General features: G+C 38.6%; 1 protein-coding gene across 2 annotated transcripts in view; it reads right to left on the reverse strand.

The window, feature by feature from the left end:
- Positions 1–20,182, reverse strand: part of ERICH1 (glutamate rich 1) — an 81,165-nt gene that overhangs the window by 52,683 nt on the left and 8,300 nt on the right. The window contains exon 2 of one of the 2 annotated variants that reach the window (XM_039322581.1): positions 15,861–16,019. In XM_039322581.1, the coding sequence (XP_039178515.1) occupies positions 15,861–16,019 (159 nt within the window). Of the gene's footprint in view, positions 1–15,860; positions 16,020–20,182 lie in introns of those variants that run through there. The other variant, XM_039322583.1, reaches the window with a different exon arrangement.

The raw sequence follows: 20,182 nt of genomic DNA on the forward strand, positions 1-20,182 counted from the left end.
TTGTCCTGAATAATCCAGGCTGTATGTGAATGAGTGGCTTGATATAGCTTTAAATCACCTCCAAAAGGAAGGGTCTGAAATATCCCGACAAGTTTGGAGGAGTGGTTGGAAGCATCTAGACAAGGTCTGCAGGAGAAATATTTAGAGTGATGACAGGAAGGAAAGATCCTGAAATATGGAGAACAAAAACACCTGTTTATTAAGGAATTCATTCTCACAGAAAGCAGATGTGAAGAGCCAACATATATTATAGGTCAGTGGTTCTCAACCTTTTTAGTGCCGCGACCCCCAACCAGTCGTAAGTCGAGGACTACCCAACCGGTCGTAGGTTGAGGACTTTCCCTGCCCGGGAACGCCGCGCATGCGTGGTGCCGCCCCCTGCGCCGGCTGAGGCATAGCTGGCAAGCAGCAGAGATGGAGCAGGCCGACCACCGGCTGGGCCACCAGCTGGCCCAGCCCAAGGGAGGTAAGGCACCCGCCGGGCCCCACACGCGCCAGCAACCCTCCCTGTGCCCGCCGGCCTCTCACCTCCCACCCCTGGCCCTCTTTTACTTACATGTTTAATAGTTGCTCAGCAGGGAGGGGTGGAAACGTCCAGACAGCTCGCTTTCGCTGCAGACAACTTGCAGCACTGTTTGCAGAATGGGACTTTTGGCGGGCTCAGCAGGGCAAAGAAAGCCTGGACAATTCCTATTGGCTTTTGAAAGCCAATAGAATTAGACTCTATTCAAGAGAGTCTATTCTATTGGCTTTCAAAAGCCAATAGAATAAAAGGGAGTAGCACAGCTAAGGAAAAGGGGAAAAAATGGCGGACTGCGTTGTTTGGCGACCCCCGTGAAATGGTCGTTCAACCCCAAATGGGGTTGCAACCCACAGGTTGAGAACCGCTGTTATAGGTGGACTAATTATTTCTGTTTTTTCCTCTCTATTCCTTATATATTAAGCCAAAAGGGAAATTGTTTTATTTCTAGTTCTGCCTAGCAAGATTTCTTCAACACATTCTCCCTTAACCCACTCTTTCCCATGAGTGATGCCACTGCATGCTTGATGCTAAATTTGTGCTGCCTTTCACAAGGTGATCTGATTATTCCTCAAGATCACTTTAGTCCTCCATGCAGCCCAGTGCTTCACTTCCCACCACCCTGGGCCTTCAAATATATCCGGAAGGAGCCCTTTCCATCTGATAACCAGTAGGATGGGAGGGTATTTGAAAAGCACTTGATCAGGATATGTGTGATGCCCTCCAGATATGTTAGGCTACAATTCCAAGGATTCCTAACTAACATGGCTTAACTGAATACAAATGAAGTAATTTAGAAAGCATACAGTTAATGAAAGTTTAGTGGCATAGTAAATTAGCAAAACATTTTCCTAGCAAACTGTTCTCTTTTCTATGTCCTTTTCAGCAAAAAAAAAAAAAAAAAAAGCAGAGGCAAATATTGAAGGCTTGCAGAGTCATCCTTCTGGCAGCATTCATTTTTGCTATCTATGTACATTTTAGAGTGTACTCTGTAGTGAGTAAGCAGGGCCTCAGACCTTACTAATTTTGAAGCACCAGCATGAAAAAGCTCTTGTTGGCATTAGAGCAATCTCATACAGTGGAGCTCTGGGATGTCAGCCCTCAGAGTTGGACTCAACCACAACACAAGCTGCTTCACGCACTCACTTAGACCCAACACAATTCCTCCAACTCAGCTCTGCAGCATGAGCTCCTAATCCATGGTTCCCAGCACAGCCCACTTGTCCTGCCCCAGCCCCTTGTCCTACCACAGTATGGAAAAACGGCAGCTTCTCATGCGATGGGAAGCACCAAGCTCTTCTCACCCCTTAGAGAGAAGCCACTAAGAGATGCCTCTCACCCATCTGATGCAGATCTAAGCATGAAGATTTTCTCCTCCCCCTCCGCTGGGAGATGATCCTGAATATAAATGTCATATTCCTCATAATATCACCATGCCAGTGATACTGCTTAACTAGTGTAGTGTAGTGTAGTGGTTAAGGCACCGGGCTCAAAAGTCGAAGACAGTAAGTTCAAATCCATCCTTAGCCATGAAAGCTAAGAAAGACTAAGCTTGGGCCAATCACTCTCTCTCAGCACAACCCACCTCACAAGGTTGTTGCTGTGGGGCAAGGAGGAGGAGGAGGAGGAGAAAGATGTGTAGGATATGTTCACCTCCTTGAGTTATTTGTCAAATAATAAAGGCAGGGTACAAATAAATAAAGAATCCTTTCTCCAGACAAGCAAATCTTTTGCTCCCAGGTTTCTGTGTAATTCAGATAATACAGATAGTCCTTGACTTACAACTGTAATAACTCTTTTAGGAAAAAGAAAGTTAATACCATCTCATTCCCATCTGGGGAATAGACAAAATTGGTATGTTACCTGCATACAATCAGAGTGACATAAGTAAAGAGCTAGAAGCCACCCTTATTTTTACTGCTCTTTCCATGATAACACCTCCAGAAAGATACCCCTGGGAGAAACACCTGACTCTCAATAAGATGTTACAATAAAAAATACGAATAAGAAGAAGCAACATTTTATCTACTGAAGATCCCTAAAATTTTCTCCATAGCCTCTCCTTTGGAATCAAATCAAGAGCTGATTTTAAATCCAAAATGGCTACCAAAAGCATTCCTTTAGGTCAGTGGTTCTCAACCTTTCTAATGCCGTGACCCCATAATACAGTTCCCCATGTTGTGGTGACCCCCAACCACTTATACATCACTGGGTGCCAGGGGCGTGGCCAAAGAAAAGGGGGAAAAAATGGTGGACAGCCTTGTTTGGCGACCCCCGTGAAATGGTCGTTCGACCCCAAATGGGGTCCCGACCCACAGGTTGAAAACCACTGCTTTAGGTAGTAAAGTATATATTTCAGCTAAATGCTGCAGGATAAAACCATGACCCAAGGATGAGTGGTCTCTTCTAAATCCTGCTTGCTCCTCAGCAAGGACAATTTCACTTTGGATCCAACCCAATATTTTAAAATAAATGTATTTTGCATATAGCTTGCTTATTAAGCAAGCTAGTACATCTGTAATTTGCAAGGTCAAGTCTATTTCCTTTATCCTTGCAGAATGAGCCTCTTTCCACTCAGAGAGAAAACATGTTGTGCTGTAAATATAAGTAAATAAATCAACGAGCACTGGACCCCAACAACTGTTATTCTTCTTTAGTAATTCTTGGGGATGAAATAATCTCTAAAAGGTTTTCCAGGTCTCAATAGCGTAATAAGAGACTTCGTGTTAGCTAGAGACAGAGGTGGCTATTTGGGAGATATATTACAATGGGGACTACCAAGGAGGTTATTTAGTAGTTCTGAGTGGAAAGTTATTTGAAATTAATTCTCCCAAATATCTGCAGATATTTGACATGTGCATTCTACTCATAGGAGAGCAGTTGACTAGGCACCAGAACCAAGCTCCTAGACCTTTGGCTAAAAACAAGTGTGCTATCTGTTCTTGCAATATACTACCTGCTGCTAATATACTACCTGTTGCTAATTTGTATCAGGGCTATGATTTTTATCCACTTTTGATTGGCTATACAGATACTATATAGATACTGGTCTTTTACTATTTTACACTTTTTCATTATCTTTTGGAGTGGGGTCATCACTGCTTGTTATGGTTTCGCATATAACAGAAGTCCAAAGCTATGGGGTTACTGACCAAATCCATTAACGGGATGATGTGGCAACCATATTCTTTTTTTTCGTATAAATTTTATTAGTTTTTATGGGGTTAGGAATAAGGTGGGGTTGGGGTTGGGATTTAGGTTAGGGTTAGGATTAAGGTCAGGGTTGGGGTTTTTCCAAGTAACATTCTCAATATTTAGTAAACAGCATAATGTCTGGGTTCATGTATTTAACAAGCAATAACAAAAAGTAATTAATTATCATAAACAATATGTTAATTAATCACTCAATCTTGCTAATATATATTCAAAATTACCTATCACATTCCTTTCTCTCTAATTCGTCTTTCTAGCCATTGATAGAAATTGTCCCATGTTCTAAAGAACACTGAGTCTTCTTTCTCTTTTATCTTTAAAGTCAATCTATCCATTTCTGCACATTCTAGAATTTTCTTAATTAATACTTCTTCAGCTAGTAAGTTTTCATTTTTCCAATGATGAGCAAATACAATTCTTGCTGCCGTTAATAAGTGTAGTATTAAATACAGTATCTGCAATCTTTCTCATAATTAGCTCTTATTATTCCTAACAAAAATAATTTTGGTTTAAAGTCTATTTGTTTTTTAGTCATTTTCTCCAACCATAAATGTATTTTAACCCAAAATCTTTTTGCTTTAGAGCATGTCCATCAGATATGATAATAAATACCTGGTCTTTGTTTACATTTCCAACAATTACTTGAAGTATTTTTAAACATTTTTGCTAATCTCACTGGTGTCATAAGCCATGTGTAAAACATTTTATATAAGTTTTCTTTATATGCTACTGCTTTAGTTAATTTAATATTTCTTTCCCATTAACTTTTGCCAATCTTCTAATTCTATATTATATCCAAAGTTGTCATATCATTGTTTCTTTTACTTGTTCTTCCTCCATCTTTAAGTTGAACAGAAATCTATAGAGTTTCTTAATCAACTTTTCATCTGTTTTTAGCAGTATCTGATCAAATTCTGTCTGTTCTTTATAAAATCCCATTGTTTTAACATTTTTTTCATATCTCATTTGCATTTGCAGATATGGCCACCATGCTAGATCAATACCTTGTTCTTGTAGATCTTGTCTGTCTTTCAATTTTCCTTCATTGTCCAAAATATCTTTATAAGTCAGAACTTTATTGTAGTTAATTAAATTTGGGTAAGCAAAAGTTTCCATTGTTGAAAGCCATTCAGGTAACTTAATATAATTTTTTTCTTTTATTTTTTCCCATTCTGAAAGAAGTGCCTTCCTTATAAAATGGTTTTGAAAGTATCTATGTATTTTATTCTTCCCATACCAAAGAAATGCATGCCAACCAATTTGTAGGTCATGCCCCTCTAGGTACAATAGTCTTTTATCTCTAAGCATTATCCATTCTTTAAGCCATGTTAGAATAGATCAGTGTTTCTCAACCTTGACAATTTTAAGCCATGTGGACTTCAACTCCCAGAATTCCACAGCCAGCATTGCTGTCTGTGGAATTCTGGGAGTTGAAGTCCACATGCCTTAAAATTGTCAAGGTTGAGAAACACTGGAATAGATGCTTGGTAGTATAACCTCCAGTCCGGCAGTCCAAATCCTCCACTTTCTTTCGTTTGATGTCAACCTGTGGTATCTGTGAACTATGAGGCACAGCATCCTTTATGAGACACAAATTGGCCATCAATAGACACACAGATATAAACAACATCTGTATACTGTATAAAAGAGGCAACCAACAAGCCAAAAAGATAACAAAATGACCAAAACCCCTCCCTACCAGCAATCAAAACCCAAATGAGCATAGATAAACATCAAGATTAACATCAGACCAACAATCAAGAAGTAAACCATACCCCAATCAAGGAATTGCCAAGGAAGCTATCAGTAAACAGTCCAACCAAAGAATCTCCAAGCACATTCTCACCAACACTGACAGGGCAAGCCACTAGATATAAACTGAGAGCAAATCCTACTCCCTACTAGCATGATGATGTTTCCTAGTTTGATAATGAAACATCTGCAAGAAAACAACCAAACTTAGAGTGCACCAAGGACCCCTCACACATCTTCCCATTTGCCATTTGTTGCCAGAAACTAGTTTTTTGTCTTCATATGGTGATGTTATAGATTTGTCCTTGTTAGAGCTATAATAAGAAACTGCCTGAAACGTGAAATGGAAGCAAATAAATTTGATAAATAAATAAAAAATAAAATAACCAAAATGTTACACTAGAGGAGAACTAGTGTGATACCAGAAATGCATAATTTAATAAAACAAAAGTTTGGGCTATAATCTCTGCACATTTACATTAGAATAAATTCTACTGGACCAAGGCTTACTTCTAAGGATAAATGCTTCTACTAATTTTGCATGGTGTATAGTTTAGAAATTATTAAACATATATATAAATGAGAATCAAGTAATTCTACTCTACCATCTCTTATTGATTCAAGGAATTTTGCCTAGATAATTATCTGACAATGCTTGAGAAGATCTATGCAATAGAAATTGAGAGTTAAAAGCAGCAGTTCATTGATCCAAACCATAAAATTATGGCTTCAGAAGATTATGAATAATCGGCAGCCATATTGATAATTATATCATGTTAACATAAGCACCCAACAGAAGACAAATTCTTGATGGAAAACCATTTTAAAATGTCATATTCTACTGTGCAAAGTAATAATTACAGTCTGCCGCTCCTTCTTGCAACAGTAATTAACTGCTACAATGAATTGTTTAATCAGTCTGCAGAAGTTGTTTATTCCAATATTGCACTGCCAAAGAGTCTATCATGAATATGTATAGACAATATTTGCTTTGCTTGCCAGCCTATCTCCAGTCCTCAATCCTCAAAATCACAGACATTTTTAATACAAGACAAGCAACATTTTGTTAAGGCTGTGTGTGCAAAGTATGCTTTAAGCTAATGGAATGGTGGATTCTTGCTGAACTGGCAAAGAAACACATCTGTTCTTATAAATCAACACAAGTGCAGCAAAGGAATTTAGAAAGGACTCACATTACATTTAAAATACTACATTAAAAACAAACAAGAGTTTATTGCAACCCCAGATTTGGATTCTAGCAATATATTTGCCACTCTACAGAAATATTATCAATATGAGGAATAATAATAATAATAATAATAATAATAATAATAATAATAATAATAATAATAAGGCACTACCTTGACGTGGTTGTGGGGCTTGTGTACTCTGAGGAAGATGAGAGCTATGCCAGAGGTTCAACCATACTGGACAGGTCTCATCAGAGGAGTCAGACAAAGAGTGTCTCTCCCATAAAAAATATGGTGAGACGTAAATTTCAGAATGCCATACCGGCTCGGACGTCGCCCGGGTTAACAAGGTCCGCACTAGATATTGGAGTTCCTGGATATCTGGTGAAAAATGGGTTACAGGACTCAGGACTGTTGGCTGAGCAACCAGGGCCAGCAGCTGCAGAACTACTGGAAGAAAAGGTGTTTACCCGTCGCAGATACACAGTGATGGAAAACAAAGAAATAATGATCTGTTACTACAGATCAAGTCCAACAAGACGAGGATATCTAAAACGAATGCACGAATTCTGGAAAGAACAACATCCAGAATCAGAAATAACAGAACAGAGACTAGCAGATCAACGCCGATTTATAACACGAAATAAAGTATTTACAGAAACAGAATTGGACGAACTGCAAAGGTTTACCCAGGGCAAAGAAATCAAAGCCTTACAAGAAGTAATTCAGAATGTAGAGGCAAACCAGGGGGAGTTGGCAGTGAAAGAATCCAGTAGAGATATACAACTGTTCTCATTTGGAAACCAGGCACCTCTTCCTCAGGAAGAACAAAACCCTCTAACTAAAGAAATAAAAGAATTGAAACAAAGAATAACTGAGCATCTAGAACAGCACAAAAACAACAGAATAAGGCTGCCTGCATTGAAGCTTGTTCCAAAGAAACAGCTAGCACAAGCATTAAAAGATGCAAATACTGCAATAGCAAGTATAAGCACCAATTCACTGCAAGAAACAAACCAACTAATGTACAGCACAGCTGCAGTTATAACAGAATACCTGGGATGTAAAATCAACAAAAAAGAAAAACAAACAAACAGTGCACCACAAAAATGGAAGGTTAGACTAGAAAATAAGATCAGCAAGTTAAGATCACATGCAAGCAAGCTAGAACAGATGAAAGAAAAGAAGCTGAAGAACAAGAAGACCAAAGAATACCTAATCAAGAAATACCACTTAGAAACAAGGAAGATCAAGGAAGCACTGGAAATAATAAAGCAACAAATAACAGCTATAGCCAGGAAAATCAGTAGATATGAAGCTCGAATTGCAAACTATAGGCAGAACCTCCAATTTCAATCCAATCAGAAACGTTTCTACCAATCCATCAATGGAGAAACTGCAAGGAATCAGTCAGTACCTGACAAGGAAGAAACAGTGCAGTTCTGGAAGCAGATATGGGATAACCCAAAGAAATACAACAAGGATGCGGCTTGGTTAAAAGAGGTGGATGCAAATAAAACAGAAGTTGAAATGAAAGAACTAGTAATAACAACAAAAATGGTAGAAAAAAGAGCAAAGAAAATCAAAAATTGGTCAGCACCAGGTGAAGATGAACTGCATGGGTTTTGGTTGAAACATCTAACTGTTATACACCCACTCATTGCCAAGCAATTCAACAATATACTACAAGGAGGAGAAATTGAAAAGTGGCTAACAACTGGGAAAACCTACCTAATAATGAAAAATCCAGCAAAAGGGGCAACACCAGGTAACTACAGGCCAATTACCTGCTTACCAACAACTTTCAAATTACTAACTGGTGTGGTAGCTGATGCAGTACAACAGCATCTAGTTGAAAACAATCTCTTTCCACCTGAGCAGAAAGGAAACCGCCCCAATAGCAGAGGAACAAAAGATCAACTCCTAATAGACAAAATGATCTTGGAAAACTGCAAGAGAAGGAAGACCAACCTGAATGTGGCATGGATTGACTACAAAAAGGCATTTGACTCTCTGCCACATGATTGGATAATCAAGTGCCTAGAAATAACAGGAGTAGTAGAAACATCAGAAAATTTGTGCAAAAATCGATGGCACAATGGAAGACACAGTTGCAGATCAATGGTGAGAGGCTGGGAGAGGTTAATATCAAGAGAGGAATATTTCAAGGAGATTCATTATCACCATTACTATTTGTTATTGCACTGTTTCCTCTGTCAACAATACTGAATAACTCAGGACATGGCTATCAAACATCAAAAACATCTGCCAGACTATCCCACCTCCTTTACATGGATGATCTGAAGCTGTATGGAAAAACATCATCTGAAATAGAATCGCTGCTCAACACTGTCCGTATATATAGCCAAGATATTGTAATGGAGTTTGGCTTGGACAAATGTGCCACACTTACTATCAAACAAGGAAAAATAGTGAAAACTGAAGGAATCAAGATGCCCCATGAAAATAACATTAAGAGTCTGGACGAGGAAGAATACTACAAATACTTGGGTATCCTTCAAGCTGACAACATCAAGCACACTGAAGTCAAGAAAAAGATTAGAGGTGAATACATCAAGAGAGTGAAGAAGATCTTAAAATCCAAACTCAATGGAGGAAATACCATAAAGGCAATCAACACCTGGGCAATCCCAGTCATTAGGTACACAGCTGGAATAGTGGACTGGACTCAAGCAGAACTAAAAGCAATGGATAGGCAGACCAGAAAAATAATGACAATGAATCATGCCCTTCATCCACGCAGTGACATTGATAGACTTTATCTACCAAGGCAAATAGGTGGGCGTGGAATGCTACAAGTACATCAGATGGTTGAAGAAGAAAAAATGGCTTTGGAAGAATATCTGAAGAACAATGATGAAGATGCACTGAAATTAGTATATCAGGAAGGCTTACTAACTACTGGAGAGACCAAACTGGCCTACAAGAAAGACCAAATGAAGAACAGAATAGAGGCATGGGAAGACAAAGCACTACATGGCCAATACATGAAAAAAATAGCTGGGAAAGCAGATAATAATAAAACCTGGCAATGGCTAAGAGCAGGAAAATTGAAGAAAGAGACCGAGGGACTAATTCTGGCTGCACAAGACCAAGCCTTAAGGACAAATGCATACAAAGTCAAAATTGAGAAGACAGCAACAGACAGTAAGTGCCGCCTATGCAAAGAAGCTGAAGAAACAGTGGACCACTTGGTAAGCTGTTGCAAGAATATTGCACAGACTGATTACAAGCAGCGGCATGACAAAGTAGCAACAATGGTGCATTGGAAGATCTGCAAAAAATATCATTTGCCTGTAATCAAAAACTGGTGGGATCATAAAATAGAGAAAGTCATAGAAAATGATAAAATTAAACTGCTCTGGGACTTCAGAATTCAAACAGACAAGCACCTGCAACATAACACCCCAGACTTAACAATTGTCGATAAGAAAGACAAAAAAGTCTGGATAGTGGACGTGGCAATGCCTGGAGATAGCAGAATAGAAGAGAAAGAACTGGAGAAGATAACAAAATACAAAGACCTACAAATAGAAATAGAAAGACTGTGGCAAAAGCAAACAAGGGTAGTACCAATGGTCATAGGCTCCTTGGGCACAATCCCAAAACAACTGGAGCACCACTTGAACACCATTGGCATTGACAAATTTGCTATTAGTCAATTGCAAAAGGCGGCCTTATTAGGAACTGCTTCCATCCTGCGACGATACCTGTAATACCATCAAACATCCCCATCTGCCTATCCCAGGTCCTGGGTAAGGACTCGATAGGTAGACAAAATGCCAAATCCAGTCTGAACATCTGGCTGACTGTGCGATGAATGATAATAATACATTGACAAATTTGCTATTAGTCAATTGCAAAAGGCGGCCTTATTAGGAACTGCTTCCATCCTGCGACAATATCTGTAATACCATTAAGCATCCACATCTGCCTATCTGAGGTCCTAGGTAAGGACTCAATAGATAGACAAAATGCCAAATCCAATCTGAACATCTGGCTGACTGTGCGATGATCCGTAATAATAATAATAATAATAATAATAATAATAATAATAATAATAATAATAATGATGATGATAAAGTCAAGAAAAAGATTAGAGGTGAATACATCAAGAGAGTGAAGAAGATCTTAAAATCCAAACTCAATGGAGGAAATACCATAAAGGCAATCAACACCTGGGCAATCCCAGTCATTAGGTACACAGCTGGAATAGTGGACTGGACTCAAGCAGAACTAAAAGCAATGGATAGGCAGACCAGAAAAATAATGACAATGAATCATGCCCTTCATCCACGCAGTGACATTGATAGACTTTATCTACCAAGGCAAATAGGTGGGCGTGGAATGCTACAAGTACATCAGATGGTTGAAGAAGAAAAAATGGCTTTGGAAGAATATCTGAAGAACAATGATGAAGATGCACTGAAATTAGTATATCAGGAAGGCTTACTGGAGAGACCAAACTTGCCTACAAGAAAGACCAAATGAAGAACAGAATAGAGGCATGGGAAGACAAAGCACTACATGGCCAATACATTAAAAAAATAGCTGGGAAAGCAGATAATAACAAGACCTGGCAATGGCTAAGAGCAGGAAAATTGAAGAAAGAGACCGAGGGACTAATTCTGGCTGCACAAGACCAAGCCTTAAGGACAAATGCATATAAAGTCAAAATTGAGAAGACAGCAACAGACAGTAAGTGCCGCCTATGCAAAGAAGCTGAAGAAACAGTGGACCACCTGGTAAGCTGTTGCAAGAAGATCGCACAGACTGACTACAAGCAGCGGCATGACAAAGTAGCAACAATGGTGCATTGGAAGATCTGCAAAAAATATCATTTGCCTGTAAGCAAAAACTGGTGGGATCATAAAATAGAGAAAGTCATAGAAAAATGATAAAATTAAACTGCTCTGCGACTTCAGAATTCAAACAGACAAGCACCTGCAACATAACACCCCAGACTTAACAATTGTCGATAAGAAAGACAAAAAAGTCTGGATAGTGGACGTGGCAGTGCCTGGAGATAGCAGAACAGACGAGAAAGAACTGGAGAAGATAACAAAATACAAAGACCTACAAATAGAAATAGAAAGACAGTGGCAAAAGCAAGCAAGGGTAGTACCAATAGTGATAGGCTCCTTGGGTGCAATCCCAAAACAACTGGAGCACCACTTGAACACCATTGGCATTGACAAATTCGCTATTAGTCAATTGCAAAAGGCGGCCTTACTAGGAACTGCTTCCATCCTGCGACGATACCTGTAATACCATCAAACATCCACATCTGCCTATCCCAGGTCCTGGGTAAGGACTCGATAGATAGACAAAATGCCAAATCCAGTCTGAACATCTGGCTGACTGTGCGATGATCCATAATAATAATAATAAAGTTGGAAGGGACCTTGGAGGTCATCTAGTTCAACCCCCTGCTCAGGGAGGAAACCCTATACCATTTCGGACAAATAGCTGTCCAGTCTCCTCTTAAAGCTTTCCAGTGTTGGAACATTCACCGCTTCTGGAGGCAGGTTGTTCCACTGGTTAATTGTTCTAACTGTCAGGAAGTTTTTCCTTAGTTCTAGGTTGCTTCTCTCCTTGACTAGTTTCCATCCATTGCTTCTTGTCCTACCTTCAGGCGCTTTGGAAAATAGCTTGACTCCCTCTTCTTTGTGGCAGCCCCCGAGATATTGGAACACTGCTAACATGTCTCCCCTCATCCTTCTCTTCATTAAACTAGACATACCCAATTCCAGCAGCCGTTCTTGTATGTTTTAGCCTCCAGTCCCCTAATCATCTTCTCTGTACTCTTTCTAGAGTCTCAACATCTTTTTTACATCGCAGTGACCAAAACTGGATGCAGTATTCCAAGTGTGGCCTTACCAAGCCATTGTAAAGTGGTATTAACGCTTCATGTGGTCTTGATTCTATCCATCTGTTAATGCACTTTTTTGGCCTTATTATTATCTAGTAATATATTATGATTCTTCTAGCTATTCATATGCGGCAGATTTCAGATTTTATAGTAAGTATGCTCCTTTTCGATGTTGAATATGCACGATTTCTGGCTCCCAACAATGTTCTCAAATCTATTCCTGATGTAATGATTATATAATTGTAGGGCTACAGGCTGTTCATTCCTTTGCTCTCCAATCTACTTAAATAAATCTTGCTAGGTCCTTGTCAATAAACTATTTGCTATAGGCCTTGCAGCTTTAGGAATCAAGGAAAGACTTCAATTTATATAACCTATATTATTTATATAACCTAAAGAAGATCCCACACTTTGATGCTGTCAAAAACACTTCATAGATATGTCCATGAAATCATCAGGAATAAGCAAAACTCAATGTTTTGTAGTTAAAAAGAATTACAATACTTGATTATAAAGTATTATGATAAAATGATAAGCAATGAATTAAATATACAGCAGCCTCTTTAAATCTATGGACTTAATTTTATTTAACTAATTTTGATATGATGATGATGATAACAGTAATAGAGTTGGAAGGGACCTTGGAGGTCATCTAGTCCAACCCCCTGCTCAGGCAGGAAACCCTATATCATTTTAGACAAATGGTTGTCCAATTTCTTCTTAAAACCTTCAAGTGTTGGAATGAATTAATTCCCTGTTTGGAACTAGAAATCCCCAGATTCCAAAAGCAGCATAGCTGGACGCATCTTGGATTTGAAGAAAGCTGTCTTATACTGATAAATCAAGCAGAGCAATGAAACACTTCGCGTTCCAAGGCAAAAAGATATTTAGGAACACACAGAGAATCACCTGTCTGCAACTCCTTAAACTAAATGCATCTTTTGTGGGATTGCAGTGAACTTTATGTCCAAAGAGACATGCGCCCCTAATATCAAATGATATATACATAGATGCAAAATAGTCCATCTTATTAGGATAATATGAACAGTGAATACTTTTTTTAAAAAAGAAAAGCATTTTTATTACTTAGGAGGGCCACGTAGCATAAAATAAGTTGTATATTCTTTGGGCTCATGTCAAGAGTCATGCAATTTTATCTCTTTTGAAAATGCTTCCTAGCAACTACAACTGGGTCATTAAGCAAAGAGGTTGCTATGTGAAACCATGACCATGCTTATATTCATACTTCAGCTTTCCTTTGCTTTACAGACCTGTGAAGATTATAAATATGCTCATGAAATTACTTTTTCATCATCATAATTGTGAACGGTAACTGGAACGATAACTGCAAACAGTCACTAGATTAGATTAGATTAGATTAGATAACTTTTATTGTTATTTTTTCCTGTGGGCACAACGGCACACATTAAAAATGAAATTTAGTTGCTTGCTCTCCAAGTGTACGCATACATAACACACATTTAAACATACTATATACAACATATGTATAGACCTACACCCTTACATATAAGCAACATATTAATATTAATCACTGTCCATCTTGAATACATAACGGAAGGAGGAAGCTTTAGAGTTCACGAAGTTAACACTGTATGGAACAAAACTGTGACTGAATCTGGATATTCTGCTTTGGATACTACGGAGCCTCCTCCCAGAAGGTAACAAGGAAAATAGGTTGTGAAGAGCATGTGTAGTGTCCCAGACAATCTTGCGGACCCTGCTCAAGCAACGCTTATGTGCTTTGTCCTGGATGGAAGGGAGGACTAACCAAGGACTACTTACATGGGATGCTAATGTGGAAACCATTCATATAAACGTGAATCTGATTAGAATGCTTGATTGCATCATGCTCTCAAGATTGTAATATCAAGCACTGTGTCCAATTTGAAAAGGCCAGATGATACTTCAGGGCAACAGCATGCATGATTTTCATAAGTGAAGGAATTTTTAAGGAAGTATGTTCCAGGAAGAATCATAATTCACTGCATGGTTGTTTTGAATGTAAAACAAGTTCAACCAATCTGCATCCGCTCTTCTTTTCAGCTGAATACTAAAGTGTAATTCCCAAGTGTCCATCTGTCAGTATTTCAAAGATAATAGTTTATAATTCACAGGTGTGTTGCTGTTTCAGTGGCAAATTATCAAAGGTGACTTTTGTTTTACACCTGCTGGCTGAATATTTATGATATGTTTTTAGCTTCTGAAGTTTTTTTTGCCTTGCTAATATTTTATGTTGAAAAAAATGCTAGATAGCTGTTATTCCTTCAGAGAAGCATTACGGTTTTAAAACTATGACTAATAGTAATTCAATATTCAGATCCAACCTAAAAGGCAAAAATAATCAATCGCAGTCCTCACACTGATGCACCTGAAGCCGAGAGCTCTAGTATAAATGATTTTGGGTATTTGTGCGGCTGCTGATAAAAACAGGATCGCCAACATGATTGCCAACGTCTGATAACGGATATGGCACAAGAAGAAGAAGTGTAGCTTTGCAGCAAAGAAGCAATTAAATCCCAAATATATCATTCTGAGTTCATCCAAAATCCTTTTTGGATTATAAAGATACAGGGCTTATTCAGACACCCTGTTTGCTGTGGCATAGATGGCCAATTACTACTTGCTGACATGAATGCATGTTGTTGTCCTTAGTGTGACTCTGGCCCAGCAGGATGGTGCCTCTATCTGCTCCACTTTTAAAGTGGCTTTCCAGTTTCTGCCAGCACAAACCTTGCCAAATGGTCAGTCTGCAGTTCAATATGGAGTAAGTTTAGAGGAAAATGCTGGCCCAGCTGCTAGATGCAAGCTAAGGCTACTACCCACGTGCCCCACCCCATCCTTGGTTATTTATTGCCAGGATTATTTAATTCTATTTTTCTCCTATCAGCAAATCCTGGTATGTCTTCCTGTCTCTTCCCCTTAGTTTTAGTGCTTGATATGTGTCCTGAGATCTAGACCACTGGACGTGTGTGTAAAACAATGCCAAAGTTGTGGGAGATTGGGCAGATGTACAATGGTTTGGCTGGCAGAACATCTGAAGCTGGCAGCCAGCAGCCCAGCAGAGAAGCTGCCAGCATCCCCAGAGTCAAAACAGTTTGGAGTGACCTGTATCTTTCACAGATCCTGTTGCATCAAGTCAACCTTGTCGACATTGATTGGATTTTGATATCACAGTAAAGCAAAATGGAACTGGTTAGGTTTAATGATCATGAGCACAAACATGTGTATGTACACCCACACCCACCTGCAAATACACACAAGCAAGTATTACCTTGCACCCTAGAATCTTTTTCCAAAGCTGTCTCCTTTTTTGGGTCTTCCTGAGTTGCAAGTGCACCCTTCAGAAGAGCAGTGCTCTCTACGCTTGAAGAAACGACATCGGGAAGTACAGGAGCAGGAAAGACTTTTTCCAGGACTTTCTTCTGGAACACTAAAAAAGTAACAATAGAATAAAGATGTTAAAACCTTGGTAAAGCAAGAAAAAGCTTAAGGCATTCAAGCTTCCTGTCTCAAAAGCCTTCCTTAAGCAAGGAGCAGTCATTCTTGTGCAGGAGAACCCATAAGTGGGGAAAAAAATCACACAGCAAGATACAGGAATTAGAACAGCAGTGGTTTTTACTTATTTATTTATTTATGTTATCCCACCCTTGTTATTTTATAAGTAACTCAAAATGACAAACATACCTAATACTCCTTCCTCCTCCTACTTCCTCTACAGCAAAAGCCATATGAGGTGGGTTGGACTGAGAAAGAGTGACTGGCCCAGGATCACCCAGCAGACTTTCTTGATTAAGATGGAACTACAACTCACAGTCTCCTGGTTTCCAGTCTGGTGCCTTAACCATTAGACCACACTAGCTCTCTGGTTCCCGATCTGTGGACTATACATCTTGGAGGATGGGGATGACAGTGGAACTATTACAACTATTACAAAGCATGCACAGAAAAACATGAATAGAATAGAATAGAATAGAATAGAATAGAATAGAATAGAATAGAAGGGACCTTGGAGGTCTTCTAGTCCAACCCCCTGCTCAGGCAGGAAATCCTATACCATTTCAGACTAATGATTATCCAATCTCTTCTGAAAAACTTCCAGTGTTGGAGAATTCACAGTTTCTGGAGGCAGGTTGTTCCACTGGTTAATTGTTCTAACTGTCACGAAATTTCTCCTTAGTTCTAGGTTGCTTCTCTCCTTGATTAGTTTCCATCCATTGCTTCTTGTCCTGCCCTCAGGCGCTTTGGAGAATAGCTTGACTCCCTCTTCTTTGTGGCAGCCCCTAAGATATTGGAACCTTGGGGAAGAGTTCCTAGTTTTAAATTCTTTTACATTTTTTTAATTAAGCATGTGGCTAGGAAAAATTGAACAGAAGGAAAAGCCTTGTCACCATGACGAGATGAACAACTGATAATCTGTTATTAAAAAACTCAAGACACTTAAAAGACAATATCTCACTGGTGCACTGTAAACAACTGAACTTCTTGAACACCTTCAAATAAACATTTTGTGGTTGTATTTAAATAAACACTTTGTGACTGCATCTCATATTGTGACCACATCACTAATTAAAAGTACTATAAAGATCAGATTTAGAACACCTATCGAGAACTGTGAATGAACATCGAATGTGGCTTGTTGGTCATATCTTATGTATGCCTAAAGACCGACATCCAAAACCTGCACTACTGTATATTGGATACCTCTTGGAGGAAAGGAAAAATGAGGCCAAACACTTAAGGAAGATCTTAAGATGATAAATGTCTCTCGGGGCAATGCCGAAGATGCTGCGAATGATTAAAATTGCTGGAAAACACTTGCTGCTCAATGTGCTCTGCACAGGACCTAATGATGATGATGATGGCTGTATTTTAAACTTTTTGAGACAAAGGCTCTAGTACAATTTTTATTGGGATAACACTTGGCTCATACAGAGTAGTAACTGATGATGTTACCTAGTTTGGTTATGAAACATCTTCAAGAAAATAACCAAGCTCAGAGAGCACCAGGGACTCCTGATTTCAACCCTGAGCTACAAATATTCTCTTTTATTAGTAGTAACTTCACTTGAGATTGAACAATCTAGCCCTAAGGCACATGTCTAGTCGCCAAACAACCAACTGAACAAGTGAAGACCTTCAAATACCTCGGTCAGGGGTAGACAACCTTGGCTCTTTTACGGCTCGTGGACTTCAACTGCCAGAATTCCTGAGCCAGGCTGGCTCAGGAATTCTGGGAGTTGAAGTCCATGAGTCATAAAAGAGCCAAGGTTTCCTACCCCTGACCTAGGGATTGTTTTCCATGCCAAGAGTAAATGCAAATCCCATGCCAATTACATTGGCTTAAAGGTACAAAAAACAACTGTACCTCTACAATCTTTCTATCTACTTCTCCAAAGGAGCTCAGAATATACCTATAGTGCTTAAAGCCTTCTCAACAAGAAACCTCCTTTTGGAGACCAACTGGAAGGCCTTACAGATCATTTCTTCCCGTTGAAAGTGTTCAGTCTAAGTGCTTGAGCTCTATCTCCCAAGCATCCTGCTGCATTCCAAGTGTCATACATTTCCATGAAACTGGCCTACTTAAAATAGAAACTTTCACTTGGATATACATCCTTTCCTCTTGGCCTAAACTTTTTTCCAGAATAACACAGTTAGAAGGGACCTTGGAGATCTTCTAGTCTAAGCCCTATACCATTTCAGACAAATGGTTGTCCAATTGGTTTTCAAAAATCAGCTGGTTTGGCCCTTTTAATTATGATAGACAACTTCCAGTATCTCTGGTGTAGGGAAATACTTGAAAAATTAAAACCTAATAGTTTCTCAGGGACAGCCATCATCTGTTGGGCAGTGGAGAAGCAATTAAAATGTTGGAATATGTTATATTGTATTGCTTCTTCTATAATGACACTCGCCATGAATTACTGTCCCAAAGGAATTACTGTCCCAAAGGTGTTTTTTCAAGAGGCAACTGGACTTTCTTTCTTTTTCCTTGAAAATACTTTGCTTCTCATCCAAGAAGCTTCTTAGATGAGAAGCGAAACAGCTTCAAGAAAAAAAAACAAAGAATGTCCAGTTGCCTCTTGAAAAAAGCACTTTTGGGACAACCATGACATGGATGACTGAGAATCTCCATAGATGCTAGGAATTACTATTTTCACTCATCACCAAATATTCTGGCCGCTCTGATTCCTTCCATCTCAAGTTGCTACTATCAGACCAATCTGCTTCTACTACAATAATTACAGTTAAGCACTATTCCGTAGTTTGTACAATTCGCCACAATTTCTTTTCAAGTATCTCCTAGGTATTTTCTGTTTGGAAACATTTCAAATGGAGCTATTTAGTCTCCACTGTTTATTAATGTTTCATGTCCTTACTCTCAACTGAATCTTATTTCTGTTAATTAGCTGCCAGAATTGTTTTATCAACATAAATAGTCACTATAATTGGACTCTTAGTTTGGAAACCATAATCACTTTTTATGCATTATCCTTCCTCATATATTAATTACTACATTTTTCAAGAAATAATATTAATTACAACTTTTCCATAGCTTTTAGTATTATAATTATAATCTATATATTTCAAATTAGTAATTTTATTGTTTTGTCATTTGTTGTCATACGTAAATTATATGTACATTTTACAGTCCCAGACTCTTAAATGTTTAACTTACAATTTTCACTTCTACTGTGATATGATTTAAAGCTTATTTTACTTTAATCAATTGTCAGCCTTTTGTTTCGTTTTACTGGCCAATGACCAAAATAAAATGACTGACTTCTAGGTTTCCTAGAACTGTATTTGTCACTGCCAAGTGTGTTGCTAACACCAGCCTTAAGGTCCAGGTTATAAAACAGAGTTTAGATAGCAGAATAAACTTGACTGTATCTAGGTTGCCCCATCTCACCTGAATAGTAATTTTTAATCCAGCTGGAAAAAGATCTTGATCTAGAAACTAACATCTTGTGACTATTCCCAACTGTGCATTAAACAGAGACAAGGTCAAAAATCACACAATGATTCCTAAATCTACAGTTGCAGTTCAATCTATACCAGCTATATATTTTCTCAAGGATCCCGATTATATTTGATGCAAAAGTTATAGGCCTTTTCCAACTATCAATGGACATTTACAAAGGCAGATGGCAATACTCTTTCTACTGTACTGCTGCAGGGCAGGTACCTCAAAATTTTTGTAATCTTCTGCTTGTGTCCTTGTGGTATGGAAGAAATTTAAAGGTTACACATGCACTTTTACTTTGTAGATTTCATTTGGCCTTATGCAAAATTTGATTTATTATTTTTTAGTAACAATGGTAGAGCCGTCATATGATTATCAGGTAGCATTGCTATCAGCCAACAAGACTTTTCAGGTCATGTAAGCTTTGCAAAGTTTTGTCAGGTAATTTGTGCTACGTATAAATGAAGAAAGAGAAAGAGAGAGAATGGATATCAGAAACAGCGACCACCTCAGCTATTTTCATTTTTTAACTGAAAAGTAAAATTACGGTACGTGAGCCCCATAACAAATTATATAATTTTCAAATTATAAAAGAAATGTTAACTTGGGCTGATAAATCAGCAACCCTC

This window comes from Crotalus tigris, unplaced genomic scaffold (genome assembly GCF_016545835.1).
Source record: "Crotalus tigris isolate CLP2741 ecotype Arizona unplaced genomic scaffold, ASM1654583v1 scf7180000024117.2648584, whole genome shotgun sequence".
Classification (NCBI taxonomy): Eukaryota; Metazoa; Chordata; class Lepidosauria; order Squamata; family Viperidae; genus Crotalus; species Crotalus tigris.